Genomic DNA, 21658 nt, shown 5'->3' on the forward strand with positions numbered 1-21658 from the left:
AACTAAATGCTTCAGAGAATGAAGACATACCCCGGAGGGCATCCTAGGTGAAAGGCTTGTAACTGTTTAACCATGGGGCAAGTGTGTTAATCCATTTAAGCGATCTTTTACTCTTCTCAGGGAACAGAACAGCATCAGAACATAGTACCATCTGAACACATTTTTTTTTTAAATGAAAGAGTACTCTCACTATTGTCACGCAGAATAAATTTAAATAGTAACTCTAGTAATCAAGATAATTTAAAAGGAAAGGCCTCATAAAGCCTATAATGAAATAAAGTTCATACAGTAAAAACAGAGTTACATTTACAAGAGACACTTTTTGCCCAGTTCCACTTACACAATGACCAAGGTGTCTGGAAAAGGTGCAAATCAAAACTTTGAGAGATACATGTCTGTTTCCTGTTGTATTTTTACACATCTGCTTGGATTTTAAGAGTAATCCAATGTAAAACACTCCTATCCTTTAATGCTCTTTGTAAAGCAAAGTTCTACCCAATGATCTTTTTTATTAAAATGATGAACAAAAAGCATTTTTAAACAAATAAAGGTTAAACTGCACATCACATCATTCATAGGTATTATAAACTGTCTTCTTTTTAATGAAAAATCTGGACTTCCGGTTTGCTCCTGCCTTCCAACTGGAAGGAAAAGGCTATCTTTAAATGACATGTTTGCTCCACATGTACATTCTACAGAGAACTACAGAGGAGAACGCTTTGAAACACACAACTGGCTTTATAAATGTGTGATGTGTTGGGAGGTGACTAAGCAATGTTATTTTTGGCAAGGGAAATACAGATTAAATTTAACTGCGTCCTAGTGCCTGTGTAAGAACTGAGAATTTATGAACTGACATGAAACTTCAGCATAGGAATCTCTTCACAAAAGCTTCTTCCCTCCTGGAATCACTTTTTATCAGGAGTGAATGAATATGCAGCCTTATTATCAAGTCATAAATATTCTCTCAGGAATTCTTATTAACACATGAATGCTCACAAGAGTTCTAATTTGCTTTATCAAATTCTAGCAAGAGACAGAAGTAATAGCTAGCTGTTATTATTTTCTCACAACAAAGTTGTTTCATAACAATAATACAGATGTAAATGGATAACTCTAAGATGCACCCTGATGGAAAGTCATCTCATTTGGTTTGACTGACCTCTTACCTAGTATCATCCAGCTAACAATCTGATTAAGAAGAGGCAGTCCTTGTTTCCTGAGCAGACTGTTATGGGTGCCATACACAATACACATGGAGGATACGGTGCTCAGCATCTGAAAACACACACAGAAGACGTGAGGGAGGGAGAAGGCGGCGAGCGACCAAGTTACATGTTAGAAAGACATGCAGAAAACTGCCTGAACAACTGGCATCTGGCCAAAATGCTACTGAAACTGGACCAGCTCACCTTCCTGTGGCCGAGACCAAGAGTCGGAACTCCTGTACGCAGCCAAGGTCCTTCCTTTACAAGCATGAATGAAGTGTTTCACACGTTCAGGAGTGTCTTGGCGTACATTACCACACCGTTTCTGCTTAGGAAGATGTCCTTCATCTTGGAGGTTCCTTAACTCGTGGGCATGCAGAGGGTGAGTGCACACGGCCTGGCGTGTGCCTGAGTGTCCCCACCTCCGACTCACTCACAGTCAGGGCTGTTTACACGTTCAGCGCATCCCTGTGGCCCGAGGGATCACTGGCGCTGAGAACACGAGTGTAGAGTTCTCTGGGGAGCACAGATAAACTGGTGGAGCTGGTAAACTGTGGCTTGTAGGCTGGTGCTTGCTTTTAGTAATGCTGCTTTACTGAAATATTGTTTTATTTACTGTTGCATAGTCACTCCCATTCATTTACCTATTGTTGACAGCTCCCTTTGCCCTACAAGGGTAGAGCTGAAAACTGACAACAGACTCCATGTGGCCCACAAGCCTAAAATATGTACAATCCAGCTCTTCAGAAAAATGTGTGCTGACCCCTGAATTAGTGGATTAACAGCCAGTTTAAGAAATGAGCTAAACTATGGTTGTGAATCAAGTAAACTCTCTTAGAAAGTTCACATTAGCAACCTTATCACCAAATTTTATTTACTCATGTTTTCAGTGAATTAAGAAGGAGAAATGCTGTCAATAAATCTATGACACAACCCTAGGATCCTTTCAACTGTAAGACAGTCTCATTTCAGATACATTAAAATGTGAAAAGACATAAACATATCAAACATATCTTCATATTAAACATATATACATGGTACACAATAGAGGAATGAATGCAAATTAATAATGTTAATGTAAGAGGGAATTTTTTAAATCAGATTTACCTTATATTTAGGAGCATTTCTAACAAAGTCCATAAGAATTTTAACATGGTATTATTTGTTCCTAAGACTGAGAGGCAGAAACACTCACCTTTGTCAAAATGCTCATTGTTACAGGTGAATTCTGTCAAAGCTACTATGGTTTAGTGTAAAGCCAATCAGTGTACGAAATAAAATGAAAAGATATGTTTCAGTGGCTTGATAGGATCTTTAACGAAAATATTTCTCTTTTTTATATGCTCTCTGTTGTTCTCCAAGAATGAGTTAACATCTTTCATGTTTTCTATATTTCAATTTTTGAGTGTTCTTGGAACTACTATTATACCAGCTTTACTCTAAGTAAATTTTTTGAGAAGACTCAGATATGTTTTCTTTTTTAATCAATGTTCTAGATGTGGCTTATTTTTTATTGTTTAAAAGGAAAAATAAGTGACTTCCACTCTTATCTACAGTAAAGCTATCATTTTACAGAATATGACATCTATAACCTCTTACCACCCTGCTGAATATTGTCTCTACTGATTAAAAACAAACAGACTGAAGCTCTATTACTGAAAATCACACATATAGTACAAAGCGTAGCTAGGAATTAACTCAATTTGGAAACGCCAAGTTCAAAGTTCTCTTCACCACTCCAAAGCCACCAACCAAGGTGAAGCTTATTTTCTCCTAGCATGTCATGTGAAGTCTTAAAGTGGCTAATCTTCATATAAATGTACTCAGCAGCTGCTTTCACTTCAAAGAACTTATTCTTTCCTGACCCCAAAGAGGACAACACAGAGTCTCAGACCAGAAGAAGCCCTTTTCAGTTCAACCTCTTGGTCCATACCTCTTCAGTTCAGTTCAGTTCAGTCGCTCAGTCGTGTCCGACTCTTTGCGACCCCATGGATCGCAGCACGCCAGGCCTCCCTGTCTATCACCAACACCTGGAGTTTACTCAAACTCATGTCCATCGAGTTGGTGATGCGATCCAGCCATCTCATCCTCTGTCATCCCCTTCTCCTCCCGCCCTCTATCCTTCCCAGCATCAGGGTCTTTTCCAATGACTCAGCTCTTCGCATCAGGTGGCCAAAGTAGACTCACACCTCCTTAATCTCTGCTCTCCAGGCATTTAGCAGCAAAGGGGCAGGGGGCGGCTCCTGTTGACCTTTTCACTATTTTAGAGAATGTATTTCCTTTATTCCTTCTAGAGAATGTATTTCCATTTAATACCTTAAACAGAAAACTCTCTTCTCAGCTCTTTTAATTGAGTAATAAAAACATGATGGCATCTTAAAAATGAGGTAATTAAATACAACCATAAGGTACATTTTAGCATATCATACATATAATATATTATTGAAAATCTGTAACCCACCTGTAATAGATGTAACACCAGCTCTTCATTTATAAAACTATCTTTTCTTTTTATGACAGATGTTACAACAAACAGGGATAGTAGAAGAACCAGAAAGCCTGCACCCACTCTGTTTTAAAACACAATTCACAATAGAATAGGTAAGTGGCAAACGTCTATGGAGACTACTTATATAATTTCTTTTCCTCTTAGCCTAAGTCCTGTTCAACTGTGTCAACAGCGCTTGAGCAGGACAGACAGGGACTGACTGAGGAAAGGATGGGGAGGGTCTTCACAGAGACAAGAGAGTCAGAGCAACAGGAAGCAGCAAACAGATCAAAACGCCTGAACTCATCTTTGCACATGCTGTTTTCAGTTTCAAACAACTGCAAAATGTTTTCACTTAGTAATCAGGAAGGTATGGCTAAGAGAGAATAGTCCTAGGATTCAATACTATTTTTTGAGCTCTGCAAATAAATTGACTTCACAGAATAATTTCTAATCTAGTCCATAATTATTATTCTCACAGAAATTATAATAAATGTATTAATTTATACATAACACATACTTTAAAATGAACATATACTTTAAAATACTGTTGTGGTTTCTTTCAGTTAAAAAAAATACCCTCATCTATTAAAGATTGAGTTAGACTGCTAAAAAATTTGCTTATACAGAGTTCAAAAGAAAGTAATGAAGATGATTACATGATTAGAAAATGAGAGTAAAAGGTTAAGTGAAATAATGATCATTCAGCTTCCCAAGCACAAACACACATAGACAACAGATTATATGGTAATAATTTAAAATTGAAAACACAGGTAACCAGCTATTTTACAGATTTGTTTGGGATACATTGAGGGGAAATAAACATAAGAGCAGCAAAGAGAATTCAAGTAAGGTATAAAGAATTTTCTAACAATATATGTGATTAAACATGAGAAAGCTATCAAGATGCACAGAGACTCCCCCCCTCCCCAGCGGAGATCTTTATGTTTAAAGTAGAAGAGAATTTCATCTTTCTAAGACATTAAAAATGTGGACTTGCTCAAAGACAAAGACAGAGATTATATCAGTCATCAATAGCTTTTTAGACCTGTTAATTTCAGCAACTGGACAAGTTTTTCAAGTGAAATCATTTACTGATTCCCCCATTATACAAGAGTTTCTAGACATTTTTTAAATTGTTGGCAATTTAAGTTACCATTGGCACAATTTCAATTTTTATGAAGGCCCAGAAGCATCTTCAGGGAGTTTCAATGCCTCTCAGAGCCGGGCCAGAACAATGACTCATGGTTTAATATTAATATTTTAACTTCTAGGCTGTTCACATGATTTTAAACTCATGGCCAAGATGTGGTTCATATAGTGTTGATTGAGAAAAACAATTGTATTCAAAAGAAAGTAAGTTAAAATAGTGCCCATACACTAGAAAGATATCCGGCTGTCGTCCTACAACAGGCATAAGTGGGAACACGGCCAGTAGCAAACAGAAGAAAATCCAACTCAGCGAGATACTCTAAAATAAAGAAAAAAGTTATCTTTAGACACTATGGTACAAACAACTGTCTTCATTGTTTCACAGACTACATGGCTGTGAAACTAAAAAGAAAATTCAAAACCTCACGTCTGTTTACTCTGAAAGTAATACTGCTACTATCTGTGAAGGATCTGTTAAGTTTGAGGCACTCTACTAAGTGTGATTTAGGGATTATCTTTTTTAATTCTCACAATAACCTCAAGAGGTAGGCTGTATTATTCACAGTATTTCAGCTTAGGACACTGAGCTCAGAGACGTCAAAGTGTGTAGCACCAGATCTCTGACTAGTAAATGAGAGAGCCAGGATTTAAACCTGTATTTAAACTCTTTCAAAAGCAAGCACTTCATTCAATTCTTTGTGCATGCTCAGTCATGTCTGACTCTTTGGGACCCCATACTATAGCCCGCCAGGCTCCTCTGTCCATGGGATTATCCCAACAGAGAATACTGGAGTGGGTTGCCCTTTCCGCCTCCAGGGGATCTTCCCGACCCAGGGATCAAACTCACATCTCCTGTGGCCCCTGCACTGGCAGGCAGATTCGTTACCACTGAGCCACCTGGGAAGCCTCATTCCATTTATATTCTATCATACGCTGATGACATCTTCAAGAAAGCTGGCCTACTATTATAAACAAATGATTGCACCCAGGAGGGATAAAAGTAAAAACATTTTTGTAGTTAGATTAAGACAAAAAAATTGTCAATAATTCCACTAACTGGAATGTTTTGTAGGTTCTCATAGAGTACAAAGAAGAAATGTCTGTCTTCGTGCTACCTCCACCAAAAAGCATCAAAGTGGAAACATGAGAATATTTTTTGTAGCACATTGTAATTACCTATATAGTTAAAGGCAGAAAATCAGGAGTAATTACAATAATGATTCAGTAAAAAAAAAAAAAAAAGTTGTAAAATATGAAGAATAGGATAATTCCTTTCTTCCTCTTTAAGAATGTATGTATAGGAAAAAGTCTAGAAGGGTTAACAGCGTGGAATGTCTGGGTGACGGGATTGTGGGTGGTCTTTTTCCTAAATCTTTGCTTGTTTGTGTATTCTAATGGTCTTAAGAGAGACATGTAATGCATAAAAAATAAGCTCTGCAAACATATACAAAACAAACAACAACAAAAAAAGAAAATCAGGAGTAATTCTCTTTTAAAATCATCTATCACGAACAAACACTTCTCCAGAGAAAGCATGATGGGGCCCTGGGCCAGGGGAGGTGACCCCTCGGCTATGAGCCCAGAACGTGGCCCCTCCCGCCAGCGCTCTGCTCTGGGCGGCTCCTCGGTGGCATTTAGACATTTGAGGCTAAAGGAACCTAGGAAGCCTTTCAGGGAAGGATGTATCAGCTGTAGTCGAGTATTTCAATCACCAGAAGATGAGTTCACTTTGATATGAAAAGCTACACGAATCACTGACACCTTTAAGTCAACCTCAGTCCTCCTGTCAAAAGGATCAGGATCTTTATATAAGGACACATTCTAGGCTTCTCTTAAAAAATGAACAATTCCCAGAGTTAAAACACACACTCCCAAGAGTCGCTACGAATCTGCCCAGCGTTGAAGTGAGTAGCACTTATACCTTTGCTCGAGTCCACAGTGGAGTGATAAATGGCCAAGCGGCAAACGCAACGAGCCCAGCTGTGAGCATATAGCGGTGGAAAAAACTGAGCACCTGAGAACGTAATTCAAAGAAGACAGGGAAAAGGAGGTCATTGCGAACGAGATACACGTGTATGAAAGCGACCTGAAAACGTTCAAGCGGTCAATTACTTACTAACACTTCAACTCCCAGGATAAAGAGCGAGAGGGAGCCAAGGAGGCGTCGTGGAGGGAAGGTCGACAGCAAGGTGACAAAGCCTTGAATAACTGGCATTCTGTGTAACAGGATTATTTATAAAACGGTTACTTATACCCTATGTTGAGTATAAAAAATTAGTTCTCATATAGCAAAACATTAAAATTTTGTGCATAGAAATCAGGAAATTTTCGATTCACAGATTCTAAGATAATTTCTAACAGATTTGTTTCAATGCCTTAACTTACCTAAATCTTTTTTGAAACCTGTAAGTATATTAGGAAAAATGTAACATCTGAATTAAGTTGATAATGATCACAATGATTTGCTTGGTTGTTTATAAACATTAATGACAATAAATGAGTCTTACTTGATCTGAGTTTAAACATTTTGTTGTTTAGTCGCTAAGCTGTGTCCAGCTTTCTGCGACCCCATGGACTGTAGCCTGCCAGGCCCCCCGTCCATGTGATTTCCCAGGCAAGAATACTGGAGTGGGTTGCCATTTCCTTCTCTAGAGCTTAAACATGGGCACATGCAATTACAGATACAACATCAGAAATAAAATAAATGAACCCAAATGAATAAAAACTGAGAACATTTTAAAAATTCACTAAAATTAATTTTATACTGAAATCTCAACTGTCTTCGACTTAATCGAGGTAGAGAAAATCTTAATTGCACTTTTTCATTGGGCAAAAAAACCTTTTCCAAACTCAATTTAAGATGTCACTAATCGTACACTAATTATAATTAAATGTGACTTCACAACCATTTAAAATGTATTACATACTTGAGTACGCTTCACATTTTATCACTAGAAAAATTTTTTTAGCATTTGTAGTGTGTTATTAAGTAGGCAATTATAAAATGTCAGTATGATTTGGTTTATAACTTTTTTCTAATTAAAAACAATGGTTACATATTATCATCAAAACAATTAAAGTACCATGTAGGAAAGAAAAGCTAACACCAGTCAAAAGGAGAATGTTTCTTTTGTTCTTAGCAGTGATGACTCAATAAAATCACTTAGTTTTATTTTCTTTAATCTATCAAAAAGATAAATACTGAACACAACGTATTTTCAAAATCACACTGTCCCTTAAAATTTAAATATACATGTGCTCTTCACAAATAGAACATTTAAAAATTTAGGAGGGAATTTTAGATAAAACTTCTCATTCTAAAAAGTTTTAAACCAGAAAAAATTACATTAGAAAAAGTTCTGATTTAAATACGTGTGTCCAGCAACTGTATTCCTTTCAAATGGAAAAGTAAGTTTGTTCTTTTGTCAGTGTCTTTTTACCTTGTATTTGAAAAAGTTAATATTTAAAATATTTTACTATTAATTTCAATTTTTGATATTAAGAATAGGTGATCAAAGCTGGAGTTAACAGAAATCAGAACAGAAACATACATTGTGTCGTTTCAAACATGCTGGCCAACCCTGACAATACCCAATCCTGCACTGTCATTCCCTGGCCTGCTTTTGGGGTCTGATTTGCTCAAAGGACTCGGAAGATTAAGTTTATATTCTAGACCACTGATGCAGATGTAGAAATCAACACAATCTACATCACAGTCCTCACTGCCTGTGAACATGAACCAGCCCAACATTTCAGTTTTGTTTTAAAGCATCTGAAACGTGCATGAGAGCTTGGCCTCGATGTTTTCTATGATGATAAAAATCCATTTCAAGTTCAACCTGTAAGGAAGTACTTAGAGATGGAACCACAGCATGCATGAATAATGTCCCCTAATCCTTGCAAGTACACATCACTAGACTGAATTTAAGTACAAACTTTCATTCATCTAGGTTTACATGATAGCTGGGAAAGGAGGAGCAAAAACGTAAGGAACAAAAGCATGCAAACTGCCTTGTGAAAGATAAAGATACACTGGAAACTGGGATGATGCGATTTCAAAATGTAAGCCACTTCTGACAGAGTACAATCCATGTTAATTATTTCATTTTTACTCCAGAATTTTCTTATAAAAGATATATGAAGAAAGGAACTGAGGCCAAAGCTGTCTCGGGGCAATAAAGATTAAGTCAAAAGGGAAAAGCAAACTAAAAAGCATGTTTAGGGAATTCCCTGGTGGCCCAGTGGTTAGGACTCCCTGCTTTCACTGCTGAGGGCCCAGGTTCGATCCCTGGCTGGGAAATGAAGACCCTGAAAGCTGTGAGGAGCAGCTGAAAAAAAAAAGAGGATATTTATATGCACCATTTATGCTGTTATACATGAAATCAGAGGGCTGGGAGATCTGACAGTACTGTAAGCATCTTTCATGACTTACACTACAGAAAACTACTTATGCTACTGTCTGCCTTTCAAGTACAGATTTAACTGTCAGTGAAGCGGAAAACAAGACCACGAGACGTGTTACTTACTCTCTCAGAACCGCATACCATATTGGCAACGGCAGCAAACAATATATGTAGTAAGTCCAGGGACAGGCTTGAATCAGCAGGAAAAATGCTACAGAAACGCCAATAGCTACAAAAGTACCTGGCAGGAGCCGGCTTGGGTTCTGAAAGTCAAACAAAACATTGAAAACACTCCAAACTCATGTTCACTAATAGATTCTTAAAAGACATTTTATGAAGTAAAAGAAACATATTACTTTCTTTCAGTGATTCCACAACTAGATGACTGATCTGAGAACTGCGTTTTACAGGAAACCTGTCAGTGGAGAAAAGCAGGCAGCCTGGGGCTGCAGCAGTGAGGCAACTCTCCATTTAAGGGGACTGAGTTCCTGCAGCTTGCAAATAACTTGTCTGGAACTCTGAGCACATTTCTCCTTAGTAACAATTTTATGGACGTTGAGCTCACTGCCTAGCGCACAAAAGCCCGCTGGATCTACAGTAAACGGTGGGCCTTCATCGCCATCGGGAACCACGCCTGTGTTCCAGCTTCGCCTCGACAGGCCGGGCACGTGGCTCTCCCACCACCTAACCTACAGCAGGATCCTGGCTCATCCTCGCTCCCGCGCACCCGCCCAGCAGGAAGGGAGCCGCTCAGTGAGGGCCGCGCGGACGGGGCAGGCCTGCGCTAGCGCTGGGCCGGGAGGAACGGCCCGCGTCGGGGACAGAAAGGCCAGCGAGGAGGAGCAGAAGGCGCCGGCGCAAAGCTGTGATGCTAAGAGCAGCGCGGAGGGAGGGACAGGGCCGCAGGGTCAGGCGGCGCTCTCCCGCCTCTGCGCCTTGCTTTCTCTTGCTGTTCCCCCTTGCCTTGCTGCCCGAGCTGTGAGGGGAGAATTAAGAATACCTTCTGGAGCAGGTGAGGTTAGGGAGGAAAAGCAAGTGTTTTCTCCCCCTTTATAATTCCTCCCTTCTGCTCTAAAACGTCACCAGAAAGGGAGCAAGGATAAGACAGGGCAGGGTTGTAAAAAGGAAGCGGAAACACAGCGCAGTGATTAAGAGCTGGGGCTACACGATCAGAATTCAAATCCTGCTTCTGTCGATGGCTCACTGTATGGCCATGAGCTGAGAAAAACAAAACTTTAAGATTCTGAGACTTAATTTCATCCCATCTATAAAGTAGGAATGATAATACCCTATCTATTTATCAAGGCTAGTCATGCTTAAATGAAATTATGAAAAGAGCTTAACAAAATGCCCAGAATATCACTACTGCTTCAGAAATAAGGGCTCCCTTCGTCGCCTCCACTGTTCTCCTCTCCACCTCTCCTCTGCACGCGTCCCAGCAGTCGTGGAGAAACCTGCCTGGCCAGTGACCGGCCCTGGAAATGGAGACGCAGGCCGGACAGGGTGAGGACCCCGAGCAAGCGGGCAGGCGGGGAAGGGGCAGGACTCCGAGACCGACAGGGAGGGTCTCTAATGTGGAAGGTGCCCGAGGCAGGCAGGCACTGTAGGGACAGACTGGTTTCACATCACTCTGAGAAGAACAAAATCATAAGAAAATAAATTTAAACAAGTACGTAAAAAGATCCTCGAGGGATCATCTAGGGTCACCACAATATCGTTTAATTATCCAAACCTTTGACACATAAAGCAACAGACATTACAAATAAACACCCACTTGTAGGAAACCAAATCAAAAAGAAGTCAGTTCAGCTAAAGTAAAAACGGAAAGAACTTTAAATAACAGGAATGGGAGACATTTTCTCCCTCATCACAATTAACTCCCTGCCTTCCCAGATCCTCCAAAAAACACCTGATGATAACGAGCCATGCTGTGTGCATTGAGGTTACCCCTCCATCCAACAGTTCCTAAGTCACACCGTCTATACCATGCTCTGTGCGAGGTGCTGACCAAGAAGGAATTCAAGCCACACAGACAGAGATGGAATCACGGGGCTTGGTTTAAGCGGTTAACCTTTTGAGACTTCCCCAAGTAACGAGAGAACAGGAAAGCGTGCAGATAAATAAGGATATTTACTTCTAAAGCAAAAGACGTCTGAACTAGCAAGCACAGAACAGATGGAAGTTAAATGCAGAATTCAACTGGGAGGAGCTGTGGCAAATTACCTTTAAAGAGAATGTTCGCTGCAGACCTGTCTGTAACAGTGATAAGTTAGAAACAACCTGTATAATCTGAGGGAGACTGTCAGGCAGAAGTGACATAAACACGGGTGGCTGTTGTTCAGTTGCTAAGCTGTGTTCAACTCTGTGCGGCTCCATGGACTGCAGCACGTCAGGCTTCCCTGTCCTTCACCATCTCCCGGAGTGTGCTCAAACTCGTGTCAAACTCCCAGAGTTTGCTCAAACTGAGTCGGTGATGCCATCCGACCATCTCATCCTCTGTCACCCCCTTCTCCTCTGGCTCTCAGTTTTCTCCCAGCATCATTGGAGTCAGACCAAAATTTAATTTCAGCGCTTCTGTTCTATTTGCTGTCAGTGTGGCTAAACCATTTGACTCACTCTCTCTCTCTCACTGGCTAAACCACTTAGCTTGTCTCACGTCTGCTCCCACGTCCGGAGAGGAGGGCAGTGTTTGCTGCGAGCTCCCCTCTCCCTCCCTCCCAGCCGTCGGCCGGCCCCCTTCTCGGTGACGTGCTTCCAGGAGCAGGGGTACCGTGCGCTGCTGAAGCTCCGTGCACCCCAACCGCAGGCCCCACTCTCTGCGGCTGCAGCCCCCTCACCCCCAACTGCTCTCCACGCCCCCTTTTGTCAATGCTACCGATTCCTGCAACGTATTCTTCCTCCCAAACTGCTTAGATGCTGTCACTTCACTAGATTATAAGCTCTCACTGAAGAAGAATCAGAATGTTTTCGCAAACAAATCCAAAGAGTTCAAAATACTTTTAATGAACTCAACTGTAGTGGTCAGTTTGGGGCAACTTTTTTAACACTGTTTATTTTATATTGAGAATAGACAATTAGCAATGCTGTGATAGGCTCAAGTAGACAGCAGAGGCACGTGGCACGACCACTCAGCATGCAAACCTCACTTCCTCCCATCTGAGCTGAGTGGCCTTGTGCAACTGACTTAAACAACTCCCGTCTCCTCTTCTGTACAGCCTACTTCGAGCACTGTTACAAGCTTAAAGTGGCAAAATAAATTTCAAATAGCCAGCTGAATGCCTAGATATATCCTTCACTAAAACATCCTCTTTTCCTATCATGTAAAAAATTATTTTTATTATAGCCAATTTCACATACATTCAAATAATGAAAATTACTTGGGTTAAATTATTTAAGATGCATTAAAGCACTGTAAAAATGGGATAAACACTACTATTCTTCCTTCCATTATAGAAAAATAAAATATAAAGTTGAAAAAAGTTACTGTTGGAAATGTGTGCAGACTATTATTATCAATAATACACCATCCGGATATATTACTTTTTAGAAGATTTGGACAAGGTAATAATCACTAGAGAATGAAGTATTACTGGTAAATGCCAGTAATAAATTTTAAAAGAGTAAAGTGTTTTAATATAGTAAACCATATATGTACTGTAATATTTTCTCAGTTGTATCAAATATTATTAAAGAACAGGGTTTTTTTGTTTTGTTTGGTGTTGAAATTACAATAAATGAGGGAGTAATTCTTAAAATGAGGATATATAGGAAGTTCTGGAGACTCATGTTTAAGAATTTTAGAAAGATGAAAAAGGGAAGGACAGTTCCAAAAAAAATGTATATTGTTTTAAAAGGAACATTTTAAGTGATTTTATTTCTTTCCAGCTCCTAAACTTAGTAGCAGGTGAAGTTAAATATACTGCTCTGAAATTGTTTTCTGATTACCTATACTGTAGAAAGGTAAGGAATACTTGTAACATGCTAAATAAATATAAAAATAAACAGAAAGTCCACACAGTTAATGCCATAGGTGAATGTAAACTACACAGCTATCTTTACAGCTCTCTTCTATTACAGGACTATTATTATTAATATGCTCTTTTCCCCACTAAAGAAATAGAGATTTCTGAGAAAAAAAGACCCACCGCGACAAAAGCGGAGGAGGGCTAGCTTAGCACAGCGTGGACACCATGTGCGCGCACCACCATGGTCAGATTCCACGTCCTTCCTCAGCCCTTGAGTCTGGCGGCATCGTCTGAACATACCTTGACCTCGGTACTAACACCTCTCATAAGGTTGCAGTGAGACTTGATGATCAACAGAGACGCGTAAGAGGTCCATCCCACGAAACCAAGGACGACGTTGAACGCCAGGAAGAACCTGTCGTAAGTGTGATAGTAGGACAGGCCTCTCAGGGCGAGATTAATCAGCTGCTGACACAGGGAGGCCTGGGGAGAAGGGAACACAGCAGTCACGCGGAGAGAAGAAGAAACCCAAGTGTCAGAGGGAGGAAGAGTATTACGGTAACGCAACAGCAGACAGGGGATCAAAAACAGATTCTGGTTGTTCAAGGATCTTCTTGCAAGGGGTAAGAAAAAAATCCCAAATAAAATAAAATTTAAAATCTTGATAAGAAAGGATATTTTAAGTGCAAACTATTGATGAGATGTGTAGTGACTTTAAATGATTCATTTTGTGAAAGTTATCTTCAGAGGACATATGAAAGAAATGGTTCTTTAACTCACAGACTTAGAGGGTGAACTCATGGTTGCTGGGGAAGAGGGAAGGGATAATTAAGGAGTTTGGGATGGACACATACGCACTGCTGTATTTAAAATGGATCACCACCCAGGGCCTGCGATACAGCACAGGGAACTCTGCCCAGTGTTGTGTGGCGGCCTGGACGGGAGGGGAGTTGGGAAGAAGGGACACATGTATGTGCACGGCTGAGTCCCTTCACTGTTCACCTGAAACCCTCACAGCAGTGTTCACTGGCTGTACCCTCATACAAAGTAAAAATACTAAAAAAGTATGTCCCTAACAGAAAGGCCCACATTCACATTTTTTTACTTTCTTATTATTAGATTACCCAAATCAGTTATAAAGTGAAAGTCGCTCAGCCGTGTCTGACTCTTTGCAACCCCATGGACTATACAGTCCACGGAATTCTCCAGGCCAGCATACTGGAGTGGGTAGCCTTTCCCTTCACCAGGGGATCTTCCCAATCCAATCAGTTATAAAACATTATTAAAATAGCTTAATATTTTAGAGGATAGTAGCTTGCCATTGTAAAACTATAATAAAAATAAGCATTAGAAATGCCATCGTACTACTTAGGCAATTTTAGAAATGAAAATAGAATTCTTTCTTACTTTAAACTTATATGACCATTTAACAAAGAGGAAAACTCATGAAAAAGACGATGGGGTAGGAATTGGGAAAAGTCAAAGCTCCAGAATGAACTATTAAATTTCTAACAGTGTGAAGCTAATTCTAAATGTACAAATATGTCACATGCTAAAATATTATGCATAAGCAGGATGACAGAAGCTTGCAATATACGTTCTCATTACAGAAAAGAGCAATTGTTCGTTAACGATATTCGCCTAAAAAAGTTTACCTATAACATTATCTGAAATTAGAGAAGTCTACTCATGTGGCCAAAGCAGCTGCTTTGGAAATTCGGCCCTCCATGCGGGGTCAGGGCAGCTCCCCGGCTGGCTCACTCTGCTCTCAGCATACCCGCCCCTCTCGACACCGGGACCGTCCACTGTTTACTTACACCAGGCCTGCACACTTACTGCTTCATCGTACTTCTTCTGTTTTATATAGTATCTTGCTTTTCTTAAAAGGTTGGCTTGTTTAGTATCAGATAGCAACCTATAAAAGAAAAAAAAAGGCTTAGGTTTAAAATGTTTTCTCATTTCAATTATATTTTTGCTTTTTTTTTTGGCTTAATTGAAAATAAAAGAACAGAACAGTGAAAATTGAGAAAGAGGGAAAGAAACAAACTCAGCCAAACTGTATCTTTGTTGGTTATCTGAACTCTCTCAAGAAATAGTTTACAATTAAATTTGGTTTTCTTGACTCAAAGTTGTAACTGCCCAACTCCACCTAAAACAGTCACACAAAATGTTACTGGAAGAAATGGAATGCTGTGGCTAACAAAGAAAAGTATGATTAGATCAATATAATTAGTGAAACGGCAAATGAGTGATCTGCGTCAGCACTCAGCCCTGTCACGCTCATGGCAGACGCAGCAGACAGGGCGGATGCATTCCCGTGCTTCGTGTCCCCAGGGGCGCAATGGAGGCTCAGCTGGTAAAGAATCCGCCTGCGATGCAGGAGACTCCAGTTTGATTCCTGGCTTGGGAAGATCTGCTGGAGAAGGGATAGGCTACCCACTCCAGAATTCTTGGGCTTCCCTTGTGGCTCAGCTGGTAAAGAATCTGCCTGCAATGCGGGAGGCCTGGGTTGCGTTGTCCCTGAGCCAGAGAGGGCCTGACAGTTTTCATTATCAAAGAGAGCTGGGAAGAGCTTAACCAGCAAGTAGTTAGTCAAAAATCTGAATCGATTTGCTATTTTGGTACTACACCATATACTTTTTTGGTTTCCCTATCTTTCATTTCTCTTTCTACCATTTCCCTACCCTCGTTTTACCACAGTAAAAATCTTAAAGACACAGGAATAATACGCCTAATACTGCATAAGTAATTTTTAAATAAGTACAGTTAAACACAAAGTTTAACACAACCTGCTTAACTAGAATCTACATTCCTAAAGTGCATATCTTTACATTATAAAAGTGTAAAAATGTTATTGAAGAATATATTAGGTCAGATCATATGACACCAATGTTTCTGTATGTCAAAAACGACTAAAAATTTTTTTGACAATTTTATGTAGCTCAACACATATTCACTTGTCTTTTCTCCACTTGGTTTCAGTAGCGTCTAAAGAGGTAAGACGGTGACTTGCAGGAAAGTCATCTTCAAGCATTGTTATTAATTTGGGTGGGTCACAGACATCTTTCAGGATCTGAAACTCACTCCAGAGTTTTCAAAATAAACATAATTCAAAATCTTACGTAAGATTTTAAGAAAATTCAAGAACCCTAGAAACTCATCTCTGAGCTCCCTCGAGCTCTGTAGAGACCCTGTGCCCACTTCCAGGGGTCCCAGACCCTGCAGCTCACGGGGACCCACACACACTGTCGGGACTTCCCTGTAGCTCATGTGGTAACGAATCTGTCTGCTATGCAGGAGACCTGGGTTCGATCCCTGAGTCGGGAAGATTCTCTGGAGAAGGGGACTGCAACCCACTCCAGTAATCTTGCCTGGAGAATCCCATGGACAGAGCAGCCTGGGGGGCTACAGTCCGTGGGGTAGCAAAGAGTCGGACACGACTGAGCGACTAACACTACTGCTAAACGCTTTGTCAGGCTGGAGGAAGATCCCCTGGACTCACTGGGATTTGGAGGAAAAAGGTATCAGGAAGCAGGAACTCATGAAGAAAAATAAGTTGCTTCAAAATGTTGCCATGATCCAGTTCTCTGTCCTTCAGACATCACACAATTTGGAATATCTTCCTAGAACTCTTAGAATGGAATTACTGGGCCAAAGGGCACAGGCATTCATTGAAGGCTACATCTAAGATGAAATTCCAAAGTTCTATAAAAACCTCATAGGACAATCTCCCTTCTCCTTGCTCTAATCTGCTCCACATCCTAAAATCTTCTAATGTACTTGAAATTGAGACGGGCATCTTACTGTCCACTTCATCAGTTCTAAACTTCCTGGACTACTGATGACCATCTCCTTCTAGTCTATTTAATTTCCCATTACCCCAAATATAAACTCTCAGCTTTATAAAACGGTTAAGCTTTTCAATCGTCACCTATCTTGCATTCACGTCTGAGATATTATTCATAAAGATCCTCTTGTCTCTGCTTTCCAAAATCAAATCTGCATCATCCTTTATGACCCATTCCAAATCTCACCTCACACCATTAGCACTTTAGTGTGGTCTAATCACCAATTCATTTCTCTCCAGCTAAATTTTAACCTCCAGGCGGGCCATTAATTATTTTCATTAATATCAATAATGCTTAGGAAAGTGCAAAGTACATCAATCAATAAATCTTAATTGATTAAAGTGCTATCAAAATATTACAGACCTAGAAAAGGAAGAACAGCAGAGGAGTATACACTGCTGTTCTGAAAGCACCTCCTACTGCTGCTGCTAAGTGTGCTAAGGAGAGGGAAAAAATGCTGGTCCAGAAATTAACTCCTGGACATCAAAATGTTCATTAAAATGTTCTAAACAAACCTCACTGGAGCATTATGACATTGAAGACTCTTATTCCCCATGTAATTTATTTTTAGTCTTCTGTAAGTAGAGAAGGGTACAAAATAAGTCTTAGTATCACATACTTTAAACATAAAGAAAGTTTATGAAAAATGGAAAGTCCAGAATTAAGGTACAATATTTTAACACCATGGAAAAAAAGACAAAACAAATAGCAACAAACTAAGTGGGGGGTTGGCAAGGAAGTAGTCAGAGGAGCATCACATACAAATTAAGGTGAAGAAAGCAGGCCTGCGTGTGTCAGCACAGGTAAATCCTGAAAATCAAACTGAACAGAAAAAGGAGAACTGTAAAAAAAAAAGAACAGATTTTAAAAATGGGAATTCAATGCTATTACATCATTTTATTTCTTAAGAGAAAGAGAAGATCTAAAGAAATATGGTAAAATGTTGGCATTTCTAAAACCTGGATTGTAGGTACAAAGATTTTTATTATAGTCTTTATTCTTCTCAGTGTGAATAGTTTCATAATTAAAATAGAAAATACGTTAGCAAAAGGGATATATAGATAGACACACATGTGAACTCAGGATGTACCGACACAGACACGCGAGAAACCGAAACTCTGCCGGCGGGAACAAAGACTACGGGATGGAGCGCAGGCGCGGGAACTTTTCTTATCATCGGTGTGACTTTTACTGTGAAGATGCATTGCTCTTTCATTCATATTTGACGAGCCAGATTTTTAAAATAAAATAATTAAGACATTAAAATGTATCCACGGTTTGACGGAAAGGCTTGGGCATGCCAATGCTCCCACCAGGAACAATCAGAAAGCCCGACAAAACGGGAGGGCAGGACTAATGCAGAGAGCAGCATGGGAACCAGCTGCCGTGTGGAAGGCAGACGGCCTCGAGTCCGCTGCTCTGCAACCTAGGGGCGGGCGGCGCGGGGGCGGGAGGGGGTGCCAGGGCAAGGGGACAGGCATGCAGCTGCCGCATGCGTGACTCACGCTGCCGCGCGGCAGGACCAACACAGCGCTGCAACTATCCTCCAACTAAAGTGACATCACTCAGTCCTGTCCGACTCTTTGTGACTCCATGGAGTGTAGCCCACCAGGCTTCTCCATCCATGGGGTTTTCCAGGCAAGAATACTGGAGTGGGTTGCCATTTCCTTCTCCAGGAGATCTTCCCCACCCAGGGATCAAACCCGGGTCTCCTGCATTGAATGCAGAAGCTTTACCCTCTGAGCCACCAGGGAAGTCCCATCCTCCAATTACATTCTTCAAATACAATTGTTTAAAATAAATAGATTTAAAGGTACTGGAGAGCTAGCAGACGATCAAGAACTGAAGAGCTCAGAGGCTAGAGAGAAGAAAACCACACAGAAGTAAACCAACATTCTACAAACCGTAAGCTTTTGGACATCCCTACACTAGGAAACACACTGCGAACCTGGGCAGACAGCTGCTGCTGAGACCTAGAGAATCCACCAAAGCCTTTGGCAATGTTATCAGGCTGTAGAGATAAAAATGTAAATTTGTGGCAGCCCATGCAGTCAGGACTTGGGGACTCAAAAGGGAATAAAACAAAGAATAAAGAGAATAAAATAAATTAAAAGACAAGAGAATAAAAATAAAGAATAAAAATATACAACGTTCGTTCTGGATTTTAAAAAAAGACATGAAAAGAAAGCTATATGGAATTACTTTACCTACTTTAATACAAATTCTGAAGTAAAGTCTTAAGAAGAATCAGAGAAGGAGTTTTATAAGCAAGTATTTACATGTGGAAAACTCAGATAAAAAAACACGCCAAGTCCTGGTAAGAGGGGAGATGAACTTCAACATCAAGTTTTAAAAGAATCTACTAAAAAAAAAAAAAGAATCTACTATTAACATGTTAAGCTTCGCTAAAAAGCAAAAGGGAATATAAATATTAGTTGTGCACATTTCTTTGCTGTGCTTGCTATTGTTCCATTCTTCTCTCCTAGTTATTTGAATGCTGTAGAAGAAACTAAACTGCATTTCAGGATTAACAAGAATTTCATCATCAATTTTTAAGGGTAAACTAGTATTTGGAGAGTGAAATCACTTTAAAAGGCTACCCTTTGAAGTATTATATCTTATTTACTCACATTTTTATTACAAAGATATTTCACTTGCTTTAGAGATTTATGTAATGATATTTAGATCATTCTTTTTTTAGAATATCTATTTAAGGGACATATCAAGAAGACAAAGACAGAAAAAGCGGGATAAAAAATTATTTCTAGACTAATCAGCACTCCTTTAGACTGACCAATGATGTAGAAGCTTATATTATCTTTCATGTCACAATAAAGTAAATATTTTCCTGTGTAGGTATATGATGTATAAAAGTTACTTTTTTAATGATTATTTTGGGTTTAAGGTAGAAAATTACACTTACAGTAAATAATTAGTAAATCAGACAGATGAAGTGGTAGAAAGATTGACATTAAAACCAATATTTAAATTTGCTCTAAGGTAGAAATGAGAACTGTTTTTAAAGCTAAAGCAAATGAAGTATCACTAAAAGTATTAGAGGAACAATGTAAACAGAAACGACTGAAGCCTTAATATTAAAATACCCTGAAGTGAACAACTAACCCTTATAATCCTTATAATTTTTTCCCAACTAAACTGAGGCACTTCTGAGAGCAGCATGAAAATGAATAAAGGAAATAGCATTTAAAGGAAGCCCAGAAGAAGCAGTTCTCACACACGCATCACTGGCCGCAGCTCACAGAGGTGGGCAGGAAGCACGGTGTCCTCCCGGCCCAGCGAGAGCCGCCGCCGCCCCGCAGCCAGGGAGGAGCCCTCCCTCCCAGTGAGGGCAGGCCCTCTCCCCCGATCTACAGGTGCGCCTGTGGTCCACTACTGTCTGCCTGTCCCAGACTGCAACACTCTGCTATTCCGAGGATTTTTGCTGGTTAAAAAAAAAAATTTTTTTTTTTTCGGTCTAATGGTGGACCTTTAACCTGTATCAGAATGAAAGAAATGTTTTTTTTTTAAAAAAGTATCTTTCATCATTTTAGTAGAAAAACACATTGAAATATTTTGTTAAAATTTATTTCAGCTCCCTGAGTTTATATGGTGATTTTTAAATAAAATATAACAAAATGTCTTGGCTTCAAATGGCAAGGTATTAATATATTATCCTAGGTGGGTAACCCACCTGCCAATGCAGGAGACTTAAAGAGACCTGGGTTCAATTCCTGGGTCGGGAAGATCCCCAGGAGGAGGGCATGGCAACCCACTCCAGCATACTCGCCTGGAGAATCCCATGGACAGAGGAGCCTGGTGGGCTGCAGTCCATGGGGTCGCAAAGAGACTTAAGCCACGAAAGCACACAGCCCAATACAGTGTCTCCTCCCCATCTTCATTTTCTTCTAAACTATCTCTTAAGACAGCTTTCTTATTTCATGGAATTAAAATTTTTTTTTTAATTTTGCTTTGGCCTCTATAGTACACAATTTTCAAACAGGGTATGTTTCTCATCCCTTCTAAGTCACCTTCGCAGGCAGCCAAGCTACTTTTTTTAGTCATGCAGCCCCACCTGCTGGCCACTTCGAGGAATCGCCTCAAGGTCCATTAGACCCAATTTTACTTTTGAGGGGTTTTTTTAGCTGCTCTATTTGTCATGATTTTTCTTCTTCGTGGAGGTCTTTAAAATATCAAAAAATAAAATTTACTTACTTTTAAATAATACAATAAAATGCTACTGCTTAGTCGCTTCAGTCATGTCCAACTCTGTGAGGCCCTATGGACTGCAGCCCTCCAGGCTCCTCTGTCCACGGATTCTTCAGGCAAGCAAACTGGAGTGGGTTGCTATGCCCTCCTCTGGGGGATCTTCCCAGCCCAGGGATTGAACCCAGGTCTCCTGCATTGCAGGCAGAGTCTTTACCACTGAGCCGCCAGGGAACATATGGATCCACTGGACCCTTTAACAAGTTTAAGATGTAAGATCCTAGCAATCTTGTTTTCCTGTATCTTGATGATACATTTACTACTTCATTACCTACTATTTCATTTCCTATTACCTAGGAACTACGACATTCATCAATTACTCATGCTAAAA

At 40.0% G+C, this 21658-nt stretch overlaps 1 protein-coding gene across 9 annotated transcripts in view; it reads right to left on the minus strand.

Moving 5' to 3' along the window:
* Positions 1-21658, minus strand: part of PIGN (phosphatidylinositol glycan anchor biosynthesis class N) — a 97864-nt gene that overhangs the window by 44755 nt on the left and 31451 nt on the right. For all 9 annotated transcript variants that reach the window (XM_065932850.1, XM_065932855.1, XM_065932854.1 and 6 more), the window contains 8 exons: positions 15053-15131; positions 13517-13699; positions 9375-9514; positions 6965-7064; positions 6770-6862; positions 5076-5167; positions 3670-3778; positions 1170-1278 (listed from right to left, as the gene is read on the minus strand). In XM_065932850.1, the coding sequence (XP_065788922.1) occupies positions 1170-1278; positions 3670-3778; positions 5076-5167; positions 6770-6862; positions 6965-7064; positions 9375-9514; positions 13517-13699; positions 15053-15131 (905 nt within the window). The remainder of the gene's footprint in view (positions 1-1169; positions 1279-3669; positions 3779-5075; positions 5168-6769; positions 6863-6964; positions 7065-9374; positions 9515-13516; positions 13700-15052; positions 15132-21658) is intronic.

The sequence above is a fragment of the Muntiacus reevesi genome, chromosome 4, assembly GCF_963930625.1.
Source record: "Muntiacus reevesi chromosome 4, mMunRee1.1, whole genome shotgun sequence".
Lineage (NCBI taxonomy): Eukaryota > Metazoa > Chordata > Mammalia > Artiodactyla > Cervidae > Muntiacus > Muntiacus reevesi.